General features: G+C 37.2%; 2 protein-coding genes across 2 annotated transcripts; one reads left to right on the forward strand and one right to left on the reverse strand.

The window, feature by feature from the left end:
* The first annotated feature begins 528 nt into the window (after positions 1-528).
* On the forward strand, positions 529-9991 carry LOC143877910 (MOB kinase activator-like 1A). Its single transcript, XM_077380225.1, has 7 exons — positions 529-787; positions 1716-1764; positions 3779-3887; positions 4110-4203; positions 5959-6092; positions 6178-6341; positions 9563-9991. Exons 1-7 carry the CDS (start codon positions 762-764, stop codon positions 9635-9637), a joined length of 651 nt encoding a protein of 216 aa, XP_077236340.1. The 5' UTR covers positions 529-761; the 3' UTR covers positions 9638-9991.
* Positions 9992-11099: 1108 nt separating this feature from the next.
* LOC143876834 (uncharacterized) lies at positions 11100-16886 on the reverse strand. Its single transcript, XM_077378527.1, has 2 exons — positions 16737-16886; positions 11100-11848 (listed from the first exon to the last, which is right to left on the reverse strand). The coding sequence occupies exons 1-2, from the start codon at positions 16801-16803 to the stop codon at positions 11259-11261; spliced, it is 657 nt and encodes a 218-aa protein (XP_077234642.1). The 5' UTR covers positions 16804-16886; the 3' UTR covers positions 11100-11258.
* Positions 16887-22465: the final 5579 nt, after the last annotated feature.

The following is a 22465-nucleotide window of genomic DNA, read 5'->3' on the forward strand; positions in this document are numbered from 1 at the left end:
TAATTCCCCATTATCTAAAGCGCCATAATCTAAGACTTGCTCTAGAAAATACCAGATCTAGTTAGATATTCTTATCTCATTGGAGGATTATAAATGGCCTACCAGCTGCCCATGTTCAATGATAGAAATCCTTACGTGGATGGTTAGGATTGTTCAATAAATGTCCTCCGCCCCCCCCCCCCCCCCCTCCCCGGGCGCGCAACAACGTTATTTGTTAGGTGTCGAAGGCAAAAGAAAATTGTTAAAGGGCGGGGGGGATTTATCCATTTAGTTGGGGGGTATCATTTTCCTACTACTAATAAATCAATATAATATAGTGGGGTCCATAAGATGAACAGCCTAGATCATGTTATAAATTGTTGATTGGTTTAGATCAGGGTGTAATTTTTTCACACTCTTTCCTTTTTTTTAATCAATATAGTGGGGTCCCCACCAGATGAACGGCCTAAGACCATACAGAAGATTCACCTTAACGAATAACGTTACAGCGGGGATTTAATCCGTCATAGGGGGGAAAATATCATTCCCCTCTGATTTATTAACTCACTCTCTCTCTCTCTGGCCATGACATGAGAAACCTGGCGGGCGTTCCACCTGAATGCCAGGCTGTCCAGGCTGTCCATTTTGCTGTTTCTATTTCTCTCCTCTTTCTCCACCCAAAAATAAAACCAACCCTATTTTTATATAATTATTTTTAGGCCAGAAGAACAAGAGGAGAAATCCAAACGAAGACGAAACCCAGAAATCTATCTCTCAAAAACATGAGTCTCTTTGGCCTCGGAACCAGGTCTAAATCAAATGCATCTCTCTCTCTCTCTCTCTCTCTCTCTCTCTCTCTCTCTCTCTCTCTCTCCCATGCTTCAGTTTTATTTCAATTTTTGTTTCTTCGATGACCTAACATTCCAATTGCTATCTGTTTCATTTTTATTTTTTTTCTCCCTCCCTTTACGACGAATTAGAATGACATTCATTTTGTTTTGCCTTTTTGGTTGATTGATTGGGGCATATAATTTGAATAATTAAACTATCCTTAAATTTCTGTATTGAAAATTCCTTTTTTTTTTTAATTACGTGTATAATTTGCCGTAACACAAATAAAGAAAGAAAAGAGGGGAATAGAGGTTGTTGATTCGAGAGGAATAACAACTCTCCTAAACAAGGTTCCTTTCTTGATTGTAAAATTCTCTCCATTTTCATTAGAATGCACTTGTTAAATACAAGCACAAAGGTAGTGCCACATCATTACCCTATTTACCCACTTTATATGACACATTAGTAATAATAACTAACACCCAAAACCCTAAAACACTTGCCCACAACCTCATCATAACGACATTACAACGATCTTATAAACATATGCATATATCAGATAATATAGGGAAGATTGAGAGACTGTGTGGGTAGGAGAATTCCTTTTCATTTTAAGGAAATGCAATGGGCACCTTTGTGTTTATCAATACTCCTCCTACTTTTGGGAGATTTCACAGTTAAAAACATGCATTAGGTTTTTTTTATCTATATAAATCATATTGGGCTTGTATTGAATTCTTGCCAAACGGCCTTAGAATTGATCATTCTCTCATCGTTTTAGAATAAATATCCATTTACAATGTTTCAATTTCAAACTGCATAAAAATGTTTCGTTCAATATACTCTCTTTGCCATTATGTTTGCTCTATGCTATTATTTCTTACTGAACTTAACTATGTAAATAGGCACCAGAAGACTTTTCGCCCCAAAAAGAGTGCACCATCAGGAAGTAAGGTTGGGCTATTTTTTGCTTCTCTCTCTCTCTCTCTCTCTCTCTCTCTCTCTCTCTCTCTCTCTCTCTCTCTCTCTCTCTCTCTAGCCAGCAGTGTTTTACAATCCTTCTTGGCATACATCGTTATCGTTATGATTTTCTTTACATTTTATTTTCCGCTTCATAGGGTAAACCTTATCATTTCCCATGTGCATGTAGGGTTGTTAAGCATAATAAAATCTTCTGTGCCTCTTTCGCTCAATGACTGATAGCACATATTAGAACTTGTCATTATGATTATGCGCAAGTAACTTAATAGTCTTTTGGACCTTTCTCACACCACAGCCAAAGGAGTAACAATGCTGCAATGGTTAGAATTGTGACTCCCGGTGATAAATTAGAATATTGTTTTGTATTATTTATGCTGAATGAAAACAAGAGGTTCCTTAGTGACTTAGGGCTATGCCTTCACCTTACATCCATATTCTAATTGATTTTAGATTTCGTATTAAGGCCTGCATGCCTTCACTCAATTTGATAATAATCTTTTAATGTTCATCATATTCACTGCTTTTATAGGTGCTTCTTTTTTCTTTTCTTTTTTTGGAATGGTCAAAGATTTTATTAATAGGACCGAGATGGTCAAAATAAACAAAAATGGAGCAAAGAGATATCACAGACTATATACAGGAGAGAGACACCACAGGGGATCAAGGAGGGAGAAAGTCATTTTGCTCAAGGGACCCCAAGTGAACTCCGCTTCTAGCTAACTTATCCGCTACTCCATTGGCCGATCTCCTAATGTGACGAAAGGAGTTGCTAGAGGAGCCGATCTCAAATTTTCAAGGCAAATTTATGAAATAGGGGAATTTTATGTAGAATAATTTCAGTTAAGGAAACAAACAAAAAAATACTGGGGTTCTTCTAAATTAAGTGCATAGAGAGAGTTATATTTTCTCCCTCTGAACATTTCTCGAAAATTTCTTAGCCATGGAGGCTGTCCTTTTCGTGAAATTTCTTATTGGTTAATTTCCTAGTTAGTTATTTGAACTTATTTTTGAAATTCTTAGCTAATTTATCTTGTAAAAATTTTCCCAGAAAAAATCTCGAAAGAGTTCTTTTCTCCCTCTCCTTTTGTGAAATTTTATGATAAGTTATTACTGTTTTTGTGCAAATTCCTTGTGAGAAACTTCTGAACAAGTTACCTTTTCCTTATGATAATTTGCCCAAACCCTCTATTTATTGATTTAAACTTTGGGAGAAATTGCTTTGTTTTTATTTTGAAATCTCTTTTTTTAAAGAATAAATCTTTTGGCATCCTTCCAAAAAAAAAAAAAGCATAAATCTTTTTGCAAGTTAATTTCTTTCTGCAAAATTTCTACAACAGATATCTTGGTGGTAATCTATCCCCTTCTCTTGAGATTTTACGGCTGGAACTCTATGAAGGACTGTAGATTGTGCTTTGTAGAACTTTATAGAAAATTAATTCTTTTATGTATTTTAAAAATCTTCAAGCAATAAGTTTCTTCATGATCTATTTTCTTTATGCAATTTCTGTGTGAGATTTCTTGTGAAGTTCTTTGTCCTTTTGTGAAATTCACATAGGACTACACAAGAGTGCTTTTTTCTAAGACCTACAATATTTTTTAAACACACTTACTCTTATTGTAGTTATTTTATGAAGACCTCCTTTATTTGGCAATATTTTGAAAATTTATTTTCCTTGTAAAACCATTATATAATGGTCCGATTTTCAGAGGACAATTTAAGATGCATGCATTGCATGCTTAAGACTTCAAAATTTACATTCTTCGTGTTCTAGTTGTACACTCTCACATTACTTAATATCTTCATTTCTATGGTGATTGTTTTTTTTTCATCAGAATGATGCCTTACTGGATGGCTACCATTTTAAATGGTAACCGTAAAATTGTGTTGCTATCATGTACTAACCTTCTCTTTTTTTATTGTTATTACCACATGCAGAAGCTTGCTAAACCAGACTTATAACTTACTACCTTGTTTATTACCATGCAGGGTGCACAGCTTCAAAGGCACATTGATGCTACCTTGGGTAGTGGGAACTTGAGGGAAGCTGTACGGCTACCCCCTGGAGAGGACGCTAATGAATGGCTGGCTGTCAATAGTATAACTCTTACCTTATAGATTGTTCAAATATATAATACTTGTGTTGCTATTTTGTAAAGAATACTTGTGTTTCTATAATTGTGTGCACTTACATATGAGTTGCTCTTATTCTATACTATTCTATATTTTCTTTGCGTCAGATCCATGTAAAATAGTAAATGTATCTTCTGATCCAGTCTACATAAGTGATTAATTGTTAATTTTATCTTTTTGTTCGCAGCGGTAGATTTCTTCAATCAGGTGAATCTTCTGTATGGCACTCTCACTGAATTCTGCACACCAGCCAACTGCCCAACAATGACAGCAGGACCAAAGTATCTTTCCATCAATCTGTGGTGTAAATTCCCTTTCTAATTGTAATGATATGAAAGCAGGTTCAGCTTGATTGTTTGAAATGTAGGGTTTGTTCCCTATAGAATATTTTCTTATTAAGTGTAACGAAAAGGTGCAAAATTATGTTCACCTAGAATACTTTAGATTATATTTTCAAATGTGCTTATTAGAAATTAGTTTCCTAGTATTGGATATCAATAGTCGGGATTTTTTACCCAACATGAAGCCTTCATATCGTTAGCAAGTTCATAATTGGAATCCTACCTAGGTTTGACTTTACTTTGCTCTAGTTTCACAAACTCATAAGGAACTATAGCTTTCCCTACAAGGTGATCAAGAAGTTTGTTGGCACGTATAATCGGGATGATTTGTCCCTTCCACAAAAGAAAGTTATCACGAGATAAATTGATGGTGACAAGGTTAGAGAGTAGATTCATGGAAGGTGAAGAGAAAGGAAATGTCCTAATAGAGAAGGAGAAATAAAGATAGTGAAAAGGAGAATAATGAAAGGAAGCAAAAGTAGGAATGGGATGGAAAGTAAATACGATGTTTTGAGGAAGTAGAAGGATCCTTGCAATATCAATGGTCCCGCTCTGACACCATACAAGAAATAGCTCTAATCCAAACAAGAAAATGAAGTAGGGAAGAGAAGAGATGGAAAGAATGGTCTAGAGAGTCAAACTCCACTCATCATAATGAAAATACACCACACACTGTTATATACATATTAGTCAAATGACCATAATACCCCTAAGTGATCAAGCCACTTCTAACATGGTTATCCTGTTGTTCCCACTGGTTTCTATGGTAAAGTGGTTTCCTAATGGATGCAATTGCCACAATGACTAAGCAGTTGGATTTGACTCCCTTTTTGTAACTCGGTCATAGCCTTAGTAGAGCTCACCTGCATTGGTACCATTGATGTCTGTTTTAATTCTGTTTTATATTGTTCCATTATTTGTATTGCCATATAGAAATTGAGATATTGCAGAGAGATCAAGTCCCATCTTCATTATGAAGAGCTAAATTTGCTTTTATGTTTGTTTCAATCTGTATATTAAAATGACATACAGAAAACCTCACCAATTAAAGAATCACACTTCACAGGTTCAAGTCCCATGGAACTCTTAACTCAATCATCACTCATCAGAACTATCCATTAATCAGTGCATTCACAGTCAACTAGCTAATAGTCAGGTGTTATGAGGATATAAGAATGTAAAGTAATAAACCACAACCAATCCCTATCTTCAAGCGTAACATAGAAGTTGATAATGTAATCCTTTTCATTTTAAGTCTTGATATTCTTGTAAATCTCCTTGTAGTTACAACCACTCAACAAATTTTTGTTTTACTTGTTTTTGTATTTGTATTCAATTATTTGTGTGTGATTTTATTTAATACATTGCTAGCTGTTAAAATTGCATTGGAGGTCAACCACCACAATGGATAAACTTTACCATAGCCTGTCACATGTGAGATGTTTCTTAAATCTCTAAAAAAGGGCGGCCCAATGCACGAGGCTCCCACTATTGCGGGGTCTGGGGAGGGATAGATGTACTGGGCCATCGGCCCAGTGCACGATGTTTCTTAAATCTCTCAAATCTTAAATTTGTTAAAATTGTTTTTTTTTTTTTTTTAATGCGATAAGTAATTGGAAGTTGCTTATCGTGGCTGCAATGATTTGTGATTACATGCTACAATACAAATGCTCTGACACAGATGAAACTCCACAGGTATGAGTATAGATGGGCTGATGGAGTTCAAATAAAGAAACCCATAGAGGTGTCCGCGCCAAAATATGTAGAGTATTTGATGGACTGGATTGAACTACAGCTTGATGACGAGTCTATATTTCCTCAAAAAATTGGTATTATCAGGTTTCTTTATGTAAGCTACACCATTTGTTTCCCATTAGTGAATTTCAAAGTTGATTTATTTGATTTCTATTCCAGGGGCACCATTTCCTCCCAATTTCCGAGAAGTTGTTAAGACAATTTTCAAACGATTGTTCCGTGTTTACGCACACATCTATCATTCACATTTTCAAATGATTTTGACTCATAAGGAAGAACGCCATCTCAACACTTGCTTCAAGCATTTTATTCTGTTCACATGGGTAAGTTCTATCCTCTTCTCGTTATAGGTTTTAGAATGTTTTAGCTAAAAACCTAAATGAGATGCTCATGATTCCTCTGCTAACCTTTTTTGTTTTGATGAATTTATGTATCGCATGTTTTTCTACTAAAGATACTTGATATGCTCTTGGTTTCCAAGATGTTAGGTGGCTTACGGGCTCTAGCTTGGCTAAAAATAGTATCCAAGACTCATTAATCTCTATTTAGAGAACAAATGAAAACTGATGTTTTACTAAACTATCCAATCAGATTGCCAAAATGTACATAATTTCATCTTGTGATGTAAACAATCTCCCTAAAGAGAAATAGGCGAGAGGTTTGACCGGCAGCAAGCAACTTCTAGAATGAGAAAATTAGATAGCAAAACCCAGGGTCAAATTTCTCAAGGAAAAATGATCAAACTGCTCAGATCTTCAATCCAAAGCACAGCAGACAGACAAGGGAGGGAGATGGCTAAAAATAAGGGAAAATAATGTCTTGGAATTCGGCCTACCTTGACAGTGAGATTAGTATTATAACTGTTACTTCATTGGTGTGTAGCATTTATTATCTAAACAGTCCTAAACAAAAGTAAAGCAACTCCTACTTCGAATCAAGTCCAGACTTCTTCCTCTTTCCTACTTTGACTTTACAGTAACAAAAATAACAATGATTTCTGCAATTTCTGGACTGTAGCCACAAAATCAAATTCTAATCATAGATTAAACCTCCTACAAACTTCCTACGCTTCTAATTTTAGCTCTTGAACTGTTAACCTAGATTAGAACTCCTAATTAGACCCAGCATTGATGATCAAGAAGGGGCCAGAAGTCTGAGGGGGAATTGATTGATAGAGGCAACTTCAAGATTGAATTTAGGAAACATTTTAAGATTTGATAAAATAAGTTATAGAAAAGAAATAAGGGACGAAGGAAACTGGTTGATGGAGGAAAGAGTTGAAACGGAAGAGTGAATTGTGGGGTTTTTAAGGACTATATACAAGGGAGGAGGTTTAGAGACCTAAGTTGGATGGGATGGAGTCCAAGGTCATGGGTACTGAAAAGATAAGGTGGTTGGAACAGAGCCTTAAGGAGGATGAGATTAGATAAGAATTTTTATAGCATCGAAAGTGACAGGCTCCTGACCTATATGGTTTTCCAATGGCTTTCTATCAAAAATTTGGGAAGTTGTTTAGGTCCTTTAGGAGCTGATGGGGATGTTTAATGAATTTCATGATAGATGCGTTGGTGAGAAGGCCGATATAGCTTTTATTATGTTATGTGAGGAGGAAGGAGCAGTGGAGGTCAAAGATTCCACCTAATTAGCCTAGTACATAGTTTGTATAGAACCATAGCCAAGGTATTATCAACGAGGATGAGGGAGGTAACGGGAAAGGTGGTTTCTCCCCACCAAGGAGCTTTTGTAGAAGATTAAACAAAGATTCCACCTAATTAGCCTACTACATAGTTTGTTTAGAACCATAACCAAGGTATTATCAACGAGGATGAGGGAGGTAACGGGAAAGGTGGTTTATCCCCACCAAGGAGCTTTTGTAGAAGATTAAACAAAGATTCCACCTAATTAGCCTACTACATAGTTTGTATAGAACCATAACCAAGGTATTATCAACGAGGATGAGGGAGGTAACGGGAAAGGTGGTTTATCCCCACCAAGGAGCTTTTGTAGAAGATTAAACAAATACTTGATATCCTTTTCTAATAAGGATATCAACTCTAAGCACTGTGAGGGGAGAATGAGAATTTTATGCAAATCTGATGTCGAAAAACCATATGTTCACATGCAAAATGGGAGTTTGTGGAGTAAAAAATAAGAACGGGTTTTGGGGTTATATGGCATAATTGGATACATGCATTTCCTCAGCTATTTTCTCTATTCTCGTAAATGGTTCTTTGGTGGGTTATTTTTCAAATCTCTAGAGGGATTAGATAAGGAGACCCACTTTCTCTATTTTCTTCTTAATGGTGGTCAAAGGTTTGAGCTTGATCGTATGCCAACCAGAGGGGAGATGTCTAATTGAAGGTTTGCATGTTCTTGAAGGTTTGCAACAAGTAGAAGTTGCTCAAAATGTCACATCTCCAATTCATGGTGTATCTTGCTCAAATCTGATTGTGTGGTATGAGATGCCTATATTGTAGTCAGTTTTGTTCTCTTTTGTTTTGTTTTTTCCCCTTTTGCTGTGCTTTTGGGTGCTAAGTGCATGTAAGGTTTTTCTTATTTAATAATGTCTTTCTTTGTTGGTACTCAGAATTGTGAGCTTTAGTGACCGCAAATTACAGATGAGTTCAATCTCTGAATATTTCTGGATTTTGGTCTAATAAACTTCTTGATTTGTGTTCTCATTCATGTGTGAAAATAAAGCTGAGAACATTTTATCTGGAGCCTTTCTACCATTTTCAAATGATGTACTCCTGCTTTATATGGCAAGCATTGTTTCTCCTTGGTATCTTATTATCTTATTTCTTTTTTGCATTTCATTTGTTCGAAAAAAGGACTCTTTTTGCTTGACCTGGCTTATACTCTAAAAGTTTGCATTTTTTGACACTCCCTATTCTTCAGATGTAATATTTAACTCAGAAAGTCTTCATTGTCCAATACATTCATGATGGTTTTATTTGGAGTTCTTACTTTGTTTCTATGATCAATGTTGCCTGATTTCATATGGTTGTCACACATGACATCTTTCAATTCTCTCTTTGCTTAAAGTGCCTTCAAAATCGGATTATACATCACAAGCACCAAAACGTTCATCCTTTATGTTCAAGCCCATCTCTCCTCTTTGTTTGTAGCTGGAAAATACAACATAAACATATGATGAGCATACGAAATTTACTAAAACTAATGAAAGAAAAATACTCTACTTCAATTTGGGATTTTTTTTTCTTGTAATTTAGGGGCTTTTCATGCTCCCCTCACTCCCACCCTCTCATATCACTCACTCTACAGTCTAGACCCATCTCTCACGACTGGCCCCTCTATTTTTCCTTGAAATATTTTTTCATTGTTGTCAAACATGTCCTCAATGTAAATTCTCTTCCATGTGCACCAAAGACACTACTGCTCACGTTGTTTGTTACAGAGTATGTGTGGTCCTGTTGAACTGATTGAGGCTCATATTCCATACAAATGTTGGTATAACTTTCTTTGTGACAGTTCATCACCACATGATGATTCAGAGTCCAATTGTGATGTATATTTTATGCAGGAATTTCGTTTAATTGAGAAGGGGGAGCTTGCACCTCTCCATGAACTAATAGAGCCCATCATCCTCGCATATTGAAAAATTCAGACATGGAGAATTACGGCCTGGAAAAATCAACGGTGTGAAATTTTATGGGTTTTATGGGCAGAGGAGCATGAGCTATTTTATTCTTCTGTGCTGTTGTTTTTTGGGTATGTCATTTGAACATCTAGTTTGATCTTTTTGATAGATGGAAGGAGCACCTTTATTCTTCCCCTCTTGAGTGTTTGTTTTTCATTTTTTTCCTCATTGCAAAGCGAGGCACTAATAATTTTTTTTGTAATGGATTGGCCATTGTTATTAGCTGATTGTAAGGTGCCATTGTTCTTATAAACTATTGTTTATAAATGATTGAGATTGATATCAGATCACTCTAAATATTTTCCGCGTAAAGATACCCTAATTTCTCCTAAATATTTACTCTGCAATACAGCATATGCACTCCCACTGTTGCAAATGAAAGACCCTTGAAACTGTGGAGTAAGCTTTCTTCATACACCCTCATGTTTCCAACCACTTTGTATTGTTCATAATTCATATATACAAGTTCCCAAGGTCCTGTTTGTATTGCAGCAATTTTCTGGAAAACTTTAGAAAAGAACAAATATTTCTAAATTTTCCTACCTTTTTATACACATGAAAAAAGATAACTCGCACCGCTTTATTTATGTGAGCCATAATCTTACTGAGGGGATTATGTGATTCACTCCACGATCAAGGGTCCCATGCCTATGTGAATCTGGCTGGCCCACTCAAACTCCTAAGCTCAGATCCACCGTACATTTAGAAAGTCAAAGTTGAATTAGATTTTTGACAAGAAAAATGCTAAAAATAAAAAGAGGGTCCCTGTTAGAGTGTTAGTCTCTTCCCTAACAGTAACTGTTTGGTTCCAAATGTACCACATGTATGTAATTGAATCTGTTGACAACTAGTCCGGGGACTACTGCTATATTCATCTAGGCTGTATCTTGGTGTGTCTGCTATATTCATCCCATTGCGCATGGGATGGTCAACGAGATCAGCGGTCACGATTACACATGCTACCCAAAGATTGGTCCACAACCATTGATCCCGATCAGCCATTGTATCTTGGTGGTGATGGTCAGCAATTACATTTCTAGTGCCATTTAAAGAGCATTGACGTTAAATGAAACAATGTCCTCAGAAAAAAATGAGTGAGGTTGTACCATAATATAAACTAGTGGAGTTTGCTCAGAACTCGCCTGAGTTAACACATTCCATTTAGAAAACGAGTTGACTCACCACCAACTCGGAAGATAATAAAAGGTAAAAAATTTATTAGTATTCCCATATTCACAAACTCCTATTGAGAATAAAATGACCCAAAACACTACAGCTCCCATCTTAAGAAGTAATAACATATCTACAAAATATTCAAATACTGATAGGTGAATGTCATTGAGATTGGATGGAGTCCCCGGTTCAGTCGTTCAAGTTGACTCGTCTATTCTAATTTTCGGAATATGTATTGAACAAGAAGAAGAAAATTGAAGGATCGTATAAACCAATCACAATGCCAACTCAGGCCTAACAAAAAACCCAATAACAGGTGCAAATCAAAGTTTCAAGGCTTGAAATAAAGCCAATGCAAGACCAAGAATTCAAACAGAATGAAAGAAGAGAAACATGGAGCATACTCTCATAAGCCATAGGCATAAGCCAATGCAATCAAAATTCCACCCACAGTTGGCCACAACATATGGCGATCGAACCCATCTGCGCCATTACAATCATCATTAGTTCCACTGAAGCATCCGGGCCGCTGTGTCTTCACCACGCCACCCTCCAACACAAAGCTACTGTTTGCTGCACCACTACTGAACAGCACACACCAGAAATATGGCGATCCACCATCTGAGCCACTCACACCAGCTCCCACCTCTGTGTGGTTACTACTGTAAACTAACTCCAAGGCCCTGTTGTTCTGAATCAGAATTGTAGAAAAGGCTTCAGAAGCACTGACATAATGTGACTGGCATCCAAGTAGCCGGCCAGAGATGGGAGCCAGTGTTGAAGCTTGGACTCCACAATTGGGTGCAAAGGTCTGGGCAAAGTCGGCTTCGGCTGGCTTCTCACCATTGGGACCCACGTCGTTACACCTTCCTTGGTAGGCTTTTATGTACTGCAAGGCAATGCAGCCAAGGCCTGGGTTGTCAATGAGGGAGGATGATGAGTTGTGGGCCGTTCGATTGCTGTTGAGTACAGCCACAAGCTCGTCAGCCGGGTTATCTGCATTTTTTTTTTTCTGTAATTAGCGACTTTTGATATTTGTTTCCATCAAAGATTGATTACATTTGACAACTTATAACTGTCAACGTCCCACCACATATGATATTGAAATACTAAAGCATATGAGATTTTCACTTGCCATTATCTCTAGAGTTTGTTTGGAGCAATGTGGATGAAAGTGTTCTTTAGAGCGGATAGTAATCTTCTAGGTATTCGCTGTTAATGTGGTGTACTGCTATCATAGGTATGAGCTAATATTCTTGGAAAATAGCCACAATTTTTTAGGCATCCCCTCAAACAAATGGAAGAAAAAAAATCCACATACAGGAAGTACCAAAGGGCATCCTATTTTTGTTTGGGTTTGTCTGATACAATTTCATTGCTTTTTATTAAAAGCAAGAAAGGTTATCACTTATCTGGTTAACTTGCATGAACAATGGATGTGAGTAAAAAAAAGGTCTTTGCACAGTCATGGGCGTAATGGAAAGAGGCAGAAAAGAATGAGGAAAGGAGAGGACATCACAATTTATGCTTTCCCTTTCTAGAATCTAAAACCACCTGAGAAAGAAAGAAAGACAACCCAATAAACAGGGATGGAAAAGAACAAGAGCAAAACCCATCATGAGAAACACATATCCCAAAAATTTTGTTGATGCATGAACACGTATACCTGCACTGATAAAACCTCCTGGAATCAAAGATACTTTGACACTAGAAAAGAGTTGAGAAATAATCTGAAATTCTTGAACACTATGGGGAATATCTAGTTTTCAGTAAGTTTTCATGTGTAGTTGCATGCCTTTCTTATCTAGTGGATTTGCATCAATTTCTAGTAAGTTTTGAGGTCGCTATGCATATAATACTTCGACTAGATAAAGGTATACGTGGAACTATTTGGGATTTCATACTCCGTGAACACTTAATGATGAAAAACCAATAGGGTGCTTTTGTGTCATTTCAAATAAAGCACATTGTGACAGGCCTTTAATGTTTCTAGAACATTGAACTGTAGAGATCCTTTGTTTTTTGCAGGGAAGAGGGGAGACAGTGATTTGAAGGGCCAAAAGCAGTGACAAGTAAAGGTGTCAGAAAGAAATCCCCAAAGGAGATGATTATGACAATGATAAAAATGGGGATGAAAAAAGATAATTAGGTTTCGATCAACAAAATAGAATTTCATTTATAAAGAAAATGAACAGAATGCAATACCAGACTCGATAAGCTAAGCCCCAGACAGGCCAACACTCTCTAGAGATGATCAACCAAATGATTAACCACATAGTTCCCCTCTTATACATATGGGAATATATGAAGATATCATTCATTATGCTTGTTGAGAATACAAAATATTTCTTGTGTTTTCTTCATATCTGACTTAACACAAACAACGCCCTTTTGCTTGCAATATTTCACAAAGTGGAGATTTTTTTTCCTCCTTAGTTCCATGAAGTAGTGTTGCAGCACTACCAGAAGAAATAACAGGGATAGAGAAAAACTCAAAATCAAAACCACCACATGAGGTAACTCCTATTCAATTCTCAAAAGTCTAGTACAAATCAATTTCAATATGACAAATACCAATCCCCTCAAAACATGAATGGTGACGTAAAGAGTAACATGAAGAACAACGTGAATCATAGTTTCAAAACACTTCCACGCCATTGTTGACTCCCTCAAGTCAACTCCCTTATGCCTTGGCAGCGTTCATGTCTTATTCCGCATTTTTCCCTACAAAGTCAACCAAAAGTCATTTGACCCTCCCGATTTATGACCGCACCAACTGAGTACTCAGTCCATCAACCAAATACTCGACCGTGTGCCAAGTCGACTAGGATTTCGTTTGGCTGCGTTTTGACCCGCATCCGCATTTTAAAACACTGACGTGAATAGTAGACCCACCTAACATGACTTAAAACGTAAGTGGATGAAATAAAGAAACTAACTAGACTCCAGAGGCACTTATTAAAGTTGACCAACCTCCTGGACATCTTCCCTGCAAGGTGTAAATTGTGCTTTGTTTTGAAATCCTATTTGGGTGGTCAAAGCATTCCATGTAGGCATTTGCAAGTGCTACAGCATCAAGCAGGAACTAAAGTGAATGCAGAAGGGAAATGAATTCTTGAAAATATATATATATATATATATATATATATATATATATATATAGAGAGAGAGAGAGAGAGAGAGAGAGCCCAAGAAGTATTTGCATAAAATAATACTTAAGAACTAAAATATATTTTCATCTAATTACATGTAGAAATCAACTTATTTAGTGATTCTATCGATAGAAACTAATGATATCTAGACCGAAAGATGACAGAAAACTAATAACAACAGAAATATGATTTGAGTCAACAATGGTCTCAATGGAATCATGGTGGCAATGGCCCGTAGTAGGACAAAAGGGAGTTTGAAAGAAGGATTGCAACATCCTAAGAAAAAGATTCCTGCAAACTCTTGTTACTCCATGAGTGCATGGCACGGGAGTTACACTTCACACCATTGTCCTTTATACACCAAAAATGCCTTAGTGATCCCCTTCCCCAGGAATTCGGTCCAGGTCCTTTGATCTTATGCAACTTGATTGGGAAAAGAAAAGAAATCGAGCGATACGATATTAGGGGCCTAGATACATTTACTGTTGGTTAATATCAAAAAAGATACTAGAGGAACTGCAACCATCGATAGCTTGTACATGACACATAAAGGTTAGATGAGTGCCCCTGCAGTGCTCAAGCAGTTGAATATCTATAAGACCTTTTTTACCTTGACCTATGGCAAACATAATATTTCGTATAATTTCTTAGATCTATACTTGCAAGGCCATTGCTGCCATGTTTCTCTGCATAAGAGAGAACTTTTACCAATGCCTCTAACATGTAGTGTCACTTCTCTATAATTAGGGATGCAATGGATAGAAGTTAAAAAATGAGGACTATCTTAGCATGGAGTAGTGTCACATGTGAGCGAAAAAAGTATGAAATTAGGGCCACTAAAAAAACGATGAAAATAGGGCTTAGGGAACAAGGTTTTAAAGTGGTACACCCCCTAAACTTGGAGAACTCATACTTGGGTGTGAAGCAGAAACAGAGTGTAGATTGCTCAAAACCCTTAAAAGGTTACCATTGGACCAAATGGTCATTGTATTTGATTCAGTTATGTTTCTTAGAGACCCTTCTTTTGGTTTACTAAGGTTTCACAAGAAATGCTAGGTGAAGGGAGAAACAAAAAAAAAGGACTAGGAAAGGAGACCCATCATTCTGTATTTGGAGCTTGGAATTGAGAGACCTAAGACCCAAAAGAAAAAAAAAGGATATTGAATATCTTTTTTAAAGTAAGATATTGAATCTCTTTAGACCTGCAACAAAAGAACTGGTGAATTTTGCATAGCTCATGGCAATTCAATATGTTGGTTCCTGGTTCAGAAATCCAACAAGTAATATAGTTGATAACAAAGGATGCATTAGCCAATTCACTCCTTTTTATTTTAAGTTTTAAACACATCCACTCCTATTGTGTGGGCTGTGGACAATTCCTTCTCTTTGCCTTGTATAAGCGGGAAAATATTGGATGTTTTTCAACTATATATAGTGCCAGTTTTGCAATTTATTCTTGTTGGTTTTCATTTATTTAAACAAATTACTGTGGCTTTTTCAGAGAATGTATAATATCCTGAAATCTTCACCTATTTATTTCCAAATTTCTTCAGCTGCACATTTTATTAATTTTATGAACTTTTAGAGTTTTGACCCCACTTAATTCATACAAAATGGATCATGACCCAGTTTCATAAAGTAGGATTTGAAAAGCATTCCGAAAAAGATCCAACTGGTAAGAGATCTGATCGGATCGTGACCAAGACCTAGGTGAATCTGATCCGAAGTGGATCCATTGACACCTCTATCTCCCACATATAAGCTTAATAAAATATGAATTATAATCCTAAATGAAGTCTAAGGCCCTGTTCGTTTGAGATTTTGACAACCGATGGTGAGCCTCCAAAGCGATATTGGACTCAAATTACATTAATTTTTAGTCCAATAATCAGTCTGGGGGCTCACCATCGGTAATCATAATCTCAAACGAACAGGGTCTAAGTAAAGAAAAAAAAAATCTGTCATGAATAAAGAAATCCTAGTTGTAGGTCACATCAAGAATTTGTATGGAGATTCAAGATCAATTAAAGTCAACCACCAAAACACCGACAGTAAAATTGAAGATACAAAACCACAAGCTAGAAAGTGGAAAACATTCTTAAAATGCCGTGCAGAAACAGACATATATGTGATCTATCAGGATTTGTTTCTCCAAAACAGCACTAAAATATCACAACAACAACAAAAAACAGGTTCAATTTGTGGACTGTAGTCTTCTCTACCTCTATCTGCACATCAATGTGACATAAGACAACTGGAAGAAGAAGCAAAGCACATAGTACTACTCCACCTCTGATCAGGTTAAAAATGAAAAGCCAAAGAAAAGCACACACGAGAGAGAGAGAGAGAGAGAGAGAGAGAGAGAGAGAGAGAGAATGCAGAAATCGGCTCCTTGACCTTTCATCGCCTCACATATTCCTCATTAGGAGCCACAAAAAAAGAACCCTAACTGACGCAGAGCACCAAAAATCAAGAACCATAAACTCATCCAACCTCAAATTCGCAGTAACAGATCGACAAACAAACAATGCAGTACTCTAATCTTCGATCTATGAATCATTACAATCCACATTTGAAAAATCTTCCAATAAAAGAAGAGTTAAAACGTGTTTTAACAGACTCACAGAGGATTTTCTTACTAGAGCGTGGAATCCAAATCAAGAAGATCTGAAATAGAAGAAGATGATGAAGAGACTTTAATCTTTTTTGGATCAGAAAAGGAAAAAACTTACTTTTACTGTCTGTTGCATCTGAAGAGAGAACGAGAGAAGCAACGAGAAACCAGAGTGCGATCGCCATTGACGGTCTGAGCTAAGCTAATGGCACAATGGCGATCAGATCTGAGACTCTTTTTTTGTAATAGAATTTTATCGATTCGGTACGTAAAGTAAATGCCTATATTTTCGCACGAAATAACGAGAATACCTAAATGGCTTCCAGAAGAAAAATTAGTTAATCAGTTGAAATTGGAAAACACGGTGGGCTGTCCTAATAAATGTCCTAAGCAGATTAAAGAGAGTAACCCTCATATGAAAGTCCCAAAATACCCTTCGTTAAGGGTGACCGTGTTAGAAGGACGTCAACGGATTTACTTCGAATCTCATTACACAGAACGTCTTGTTGGACAGGCTTTTGCATGAGAGAGCAGCCACCTCAGATGAATAAGACAAAATCTGATGAAAAGTGAGCTTGTGGGCTGCTCTCTCATGCAACAGCCGGCTGTGAAATGCCTTGCTGCAATGGTTCCTAGTAACAAATCCCAATTTGCTATGGTAAAATTAGGCTAATGATACATATATTTTTTTGATGGGTAAGCTGGGGTTTGGCAGACCCCTACCAGAGCATTAAGTAATGAAAATTTTACAGACATTGATACATTATATTTGAAGCATCTTTGCTAACAATATCCAAAAGTGATTGGGGCATGTGGGAAATAGGGATGTCTTCTCCGTGGAGTATGCAATCTGTTTTGGAGAGGAAATCAGCAGCTGAATTGGCCTCCTCCCTGTGTGAGTTATCATACATTGTTTGAAGTGAGAGAGGATCTCTCTGATTTCAACCAGCATGGGAAATTTCCTCCGTGGGCAAGGCCATTTGCTGTTCAAGACGTTCACTGCAACTTGAGAATCGGATTCTATCCAAAGGTTTTCAATTTTTCTTGATTTAGCAACAGAGATGTTGTTGCTGAGATTTATTGCTGATGGAGATTTAAGATCAAAAGTAGTAATGCTTCAAGACGTGTAATCGCTTTCCTTAAGACAATATTCGCCCCCATCAGTAGTGTGCAACAGGGATCCGCAAATTGTCTCCAAGATACAATGAAACCTTGTAGGACTGTCCTACAAATGTTTGATGACGCTTTGCACAAGCGGAATCAAACCCAAAACGCCTTTTAAGAATGACAAGCCTTAGAGAAATTCACTAAAACTATTTCTGCACTAAAACAGTTTTTTAGTGTATTGTTTTCATAAAACTCAATCTTTAAAAACCAAGAGAGCAAACAAGAGTAGGGATTTCAAGAGAGAAAAGTCCAGCAATAACTAATTCATTTATTTTTTTAAAAGACAGATTTTCTACTCTTTTTATAGAGCCACAGATGTCTTTCTAACGTGAAAAGCATCTCTTCAAAGTACCTTTTAGAATGTTAAAAACATCCCTTCAAAGTACCATTTAGATTGGTTTGAACAATGGCCATTAGATCGCACATATTCTCGATTTAAAAGCTTCGGATCATCCACAAGGTGTCCCCTGTGTTTGAAAATCATCCATGACTGTTGGGAATCAAAAGACATGAAGAAAGGTTAAAAACGGAAGTGAAAAGCTATGTCTATTTTCTCCCAACGGATAGATTTTCGAACATCCGCGGTCGACTGGGTTACCAATGTCACCCGCCGGCATGCTTCTGTTCCTTTTTATTTTTCCGATCTAAAGAACCGCGGTCGACTGGACCTACAGTGGTCGACCGGCCATACCCTTCTGGAAATCACATGCATTTCCAGATTCCAATCCACGGTCGCCCGGGAACCCCGGTCGACCGGCCCTGTTTGAAAATATGTTTTAATTTTCTCATTTCTTTTGATAAAAACACTTCAAATATTTTGACTTAACCCAATACATTTTGAAAATTTCCAACATATGCCACGGTAGAGGGCCTGAAGTTCTAGTTCATGAATACTTTCAGGCTGGGTTCAAATCGAGAAGAAGGCCAGAATCTCAATGTTTGAGTTGCGAAGAAGACCGCCTAGACCAGCTTCCTTTTCAGTCACTGATGCATCTGTGTTTAGTTTGATAAAGGATTCATCCTGAGGGATGCAATACTTTGGGGAGTGCTCTTTCTGGTAGCAGGATAGCCTAAGGTTTTGAGATATTTGGATGTTAGCCTCCGTGGGGTTTTCTTCCATTTTGAGGTGGATCATCTTTTCTTTGATGATAGCAAGGATGTTGCAAAGTATACCTTGCTTGTGGGTTGGTGAGTGCTCAAAGATGCGCCTATTCCTCTCTGTCCAGAGGGAGTAAACTGAAGCTGTGAAACCAATTCTGATGGCAGGTGAGGTATGTCCTCTATGTTTAAAGAGGCTCCTAATCTATTCTTCTTCTTTTAACAGAGTTTTATTTGGTCTTCTTCGGTGACACTTTGGCCATAATATGGATCTCCATATCCAAGATGAGTCTATCTCGGGTACTGAGTTTGTTTTGGTGTGCCTGCCAAGTGACAAAACTGTGTCACAGTGTATGTCTTGGGAACCAGACCGTGTTGTACCATGAAGTTTTTGGGGACTGGTTTCTCAGTTGATTCCAGGCACTCTTGAAGGAGAGTGATCCATCTGGGGAGGGTTTCCAAATGATTCGATTGCCTTCAATGGGAGCATATAATCCAGCGGCAACAATATGTTTTTGAGCTCTGTGTAGTGTTGAAGGGTATAAATAGAATCCCAACCATCATTTTGTTTCAAATCTTCAATTGTTGCTTTATCTGGGAAAGTGATAAGTAGCCTTCCTATGGATGTTTGATCATCGAGGGAACTATTAGGGTGCCATGGATCAGCTGAATTAGGCTGATGATATTGGCACTACCATGTTTTAATTATTGCACAAAATCGGCTTGTCTTTTCTTTTTGAAATGGCTTCCAACAACTTTTTGGCATAAGCAATTGACAGCTGTTTAAATAATAAAAGAAAAGATAGAGTTATTCCAATTATCAAAACATGGTAGTGCCAATATCAGTAGCCTAAAATTAGGGTGATGATATTTTCAACCCCTCCGGAGTACTTGCACACTCCCCTTATAACGTGATTCGACATAAAGTTGCCCACTTTTCACATCAAATCAGGTTATAACTTATAAGGGGGGTGTGCACGTAATGCAGGAGTGAAAATATCATCTCCCTAAAAATATTATTATCTTTTTTAAAATGACAAACACATACACTTTGCGATATCAAGATCTGTTTGGGACAATCTTTTTTTTGGTAACGAAGGGTGTCTACCCAACCCCTTCGGGGGTAGGACTATTTCCCTTTGGATGCACGCAATCACCCGGAAACCACGCGCATCGGGTAAGCAAGGGGGGATTCGAACGCTCGTCACTGGGGAGCAAACCCAGGACTTTACGCCAGAGAGCCACACCCTTCCGGGTTTGGGACAATCTCGACACAAATATCTTGTCTTTGCAATTTAACTCCCATTGTTAGAGCGCTCTTTCCTTACATCAAATAAGACAAAACCAAGGGCGTGCTTTCAACCAAAGCCAAGTAAGTGTTTTCTCCTATGAGGCTCTGACCATCCTTTCGCCCCTGCCCTGGTTTCCTTGACAAACGGTGGTCCAACGCATCGGTCTGTTTGTCTAGAAGCTCAAAAAAAGTAGACACGCAGTTTTACGCTTTTAGCTGGAATGGGCCCCACCTGTTTTCTTAATGAATCAAAATAATAATGGGCTAGTGTTATTGGCACTACCATGTTTTAATAATTGCACAAATTCAGGTTGTCTTTTCTTTTCTAATGGCTTTTGAGAGCTTTTGAGAATTGTAATAAATAAAAGGACTTAGTGAAATTATCAAAACATGACAGTGCAAAAATCAGTAGCCTAATAATGATAGGAAAACACAGATTTTATATGATGTGTGTATTTCTACAGAGATACATACACTTGGGCCTACTTATTTGGTTGATCTAAATCATTCATCTGTTGACCCATTATGTTGGTAGGCTGTGCCCCAAAAATCTTCTCCATAGAATGATCCTAACCTTCCGATATAATTAGTGTAAAATGGACGGCTCAAAAAGTTCAAACCAATAACGAGATACCTCCACAAAATGAAGCATTAGGATCATCTATAGAGAAGATCTTTGAAGCACTATAATCTACGACAGGAAACAATAAATGAATGGTTTAGATCCTTCAGAGAAGTGGGCTCCACAAGTATCAAATAAAAGCTTCGAAAAAGTAGTTCATTTTGACATGTATTAAATAAGAAAAGATAGGAATTCCATTCTTACATAATCCCTCACCCACTATCTTGATCTACAATTTGTAAGAGCATAGGGGGATATTTCTCCCTTACAAGGGCATTCAAATTTTGAAAGAAAATATGTTGCATAATTTACCTCTCTCCATGATCCACCAACTCTAGAGTTGTTGCAAGGTTTTCCCAATCTTTGCAAGCGTGGGGACCTTCCTCCATGGGCAATGGATTTCCTTCCTTAAGATCTTCACAGCCACTTCCAAATCTGAGTCAATCCACATGTTTTCAACCAGTGTTGTACTGTAAGTAGAAGGCCTTGATGGATAGCATTGAGCTCTAGAGCATAAATGTCTTCCCTATCTATATTGATGTGATACTGCCTTCTTTTGAGGTCTTTCATGACCAAATTTACATTGATTTTCTACTTTAAGCATCTCAAAACTTTTGTTGTGGACAAATTGTTGACATCAATGATGTTCGTCTAGTCCAAGCTGGTGCACAAGCCAGCAAAGACAAGATCGTACAATGTAAAGTGAATTTTCGAGAAAGGTAGCAAGCAACTCAGCTGCACACACCACCGATGTGGAGCATGGTTTTAAATTTCGGTTGAGACTGAAACTGAAATTTGGCGAAATTCGAAATTTTGGGTCTTACCAAATTTCAGCTGAAATTTCAAGAATTTGAATATTTTTTAAAAAATATAGAATTATTCCAAAATTTCGATTTCAAGACCAAAATTATAACCGAAACCGTAATTTAAAACCATGTGTTGGAGCCGTAATCTACCTTGAGATATTGTTTAACCAGTAACGTGAGCAATGTGCCTTTACTTCCTTAAGATTTATTTATATTTTCTAGTTTATTTAAGTCAAATTTTGCGCACAATACATACACTTTAACTTTGGTTAATTTTGAAAATTTTAGATTATCCACTTAATTTCCACTGTATGAACTGATTATTGGCAAAGGCCAACTTGTGATTGCTGATTGGATCAACGACTCTGATCAGATCCACCTTACATTGATAGGCCCAAAAGGTACAGCTTATAAAAGAAGCCTAATAGTAACCATTTGAACCGTCTCGGCGATCTCCAATGGCTTGAAAATAGCCTCTAATCATCTAATATATATATTAACATCCAATAATGAGCTTTTGGGACAAATTAGTGGTGCAATAGGTTTTCTCTCTGTGGTGATGATGTTGCAGACATGGATCTTCAATGTAATTTATCCAGGAGGTAGGGTTGGGGGCTTCTTGTTACAAGGTTGATGGAAAATATCACGGATATAATATATATTACTAAAGTGATCTAGTTAAGACTTTCTGGTTATATTAGAAGAGAACGATGTCAAAGAGAAACAGGAATGGCTATTTAATTGGGAGGAATGTGTTGATGTGGTGGTTCTTTGTAGTGTTTTGACCCTGAAGAATTTAATTGCTCCTTCGGCTCAGGAATATAATCCTGGCTATTACTTATTGACTCTATGTAATACACGCT

The sequence above is a fragment of the Tasmannia lanceolata genome, unplaced genomic scaffold, assembly GCF_043159265.1.
Source record: "Tasmannia lanceolata isolate RefF3 unplaced genomic scaffold, GAP_Taslan_0.1 ptg000005l, whole genome shotgun sequence".
NCBI classification, from domain to species: Eukaryota; Viridiplantae; Streptophyta; class Magnoliopsida; order Canellales; family Winteraceae; genus Tasmannia; species Tasmannia lanceolata.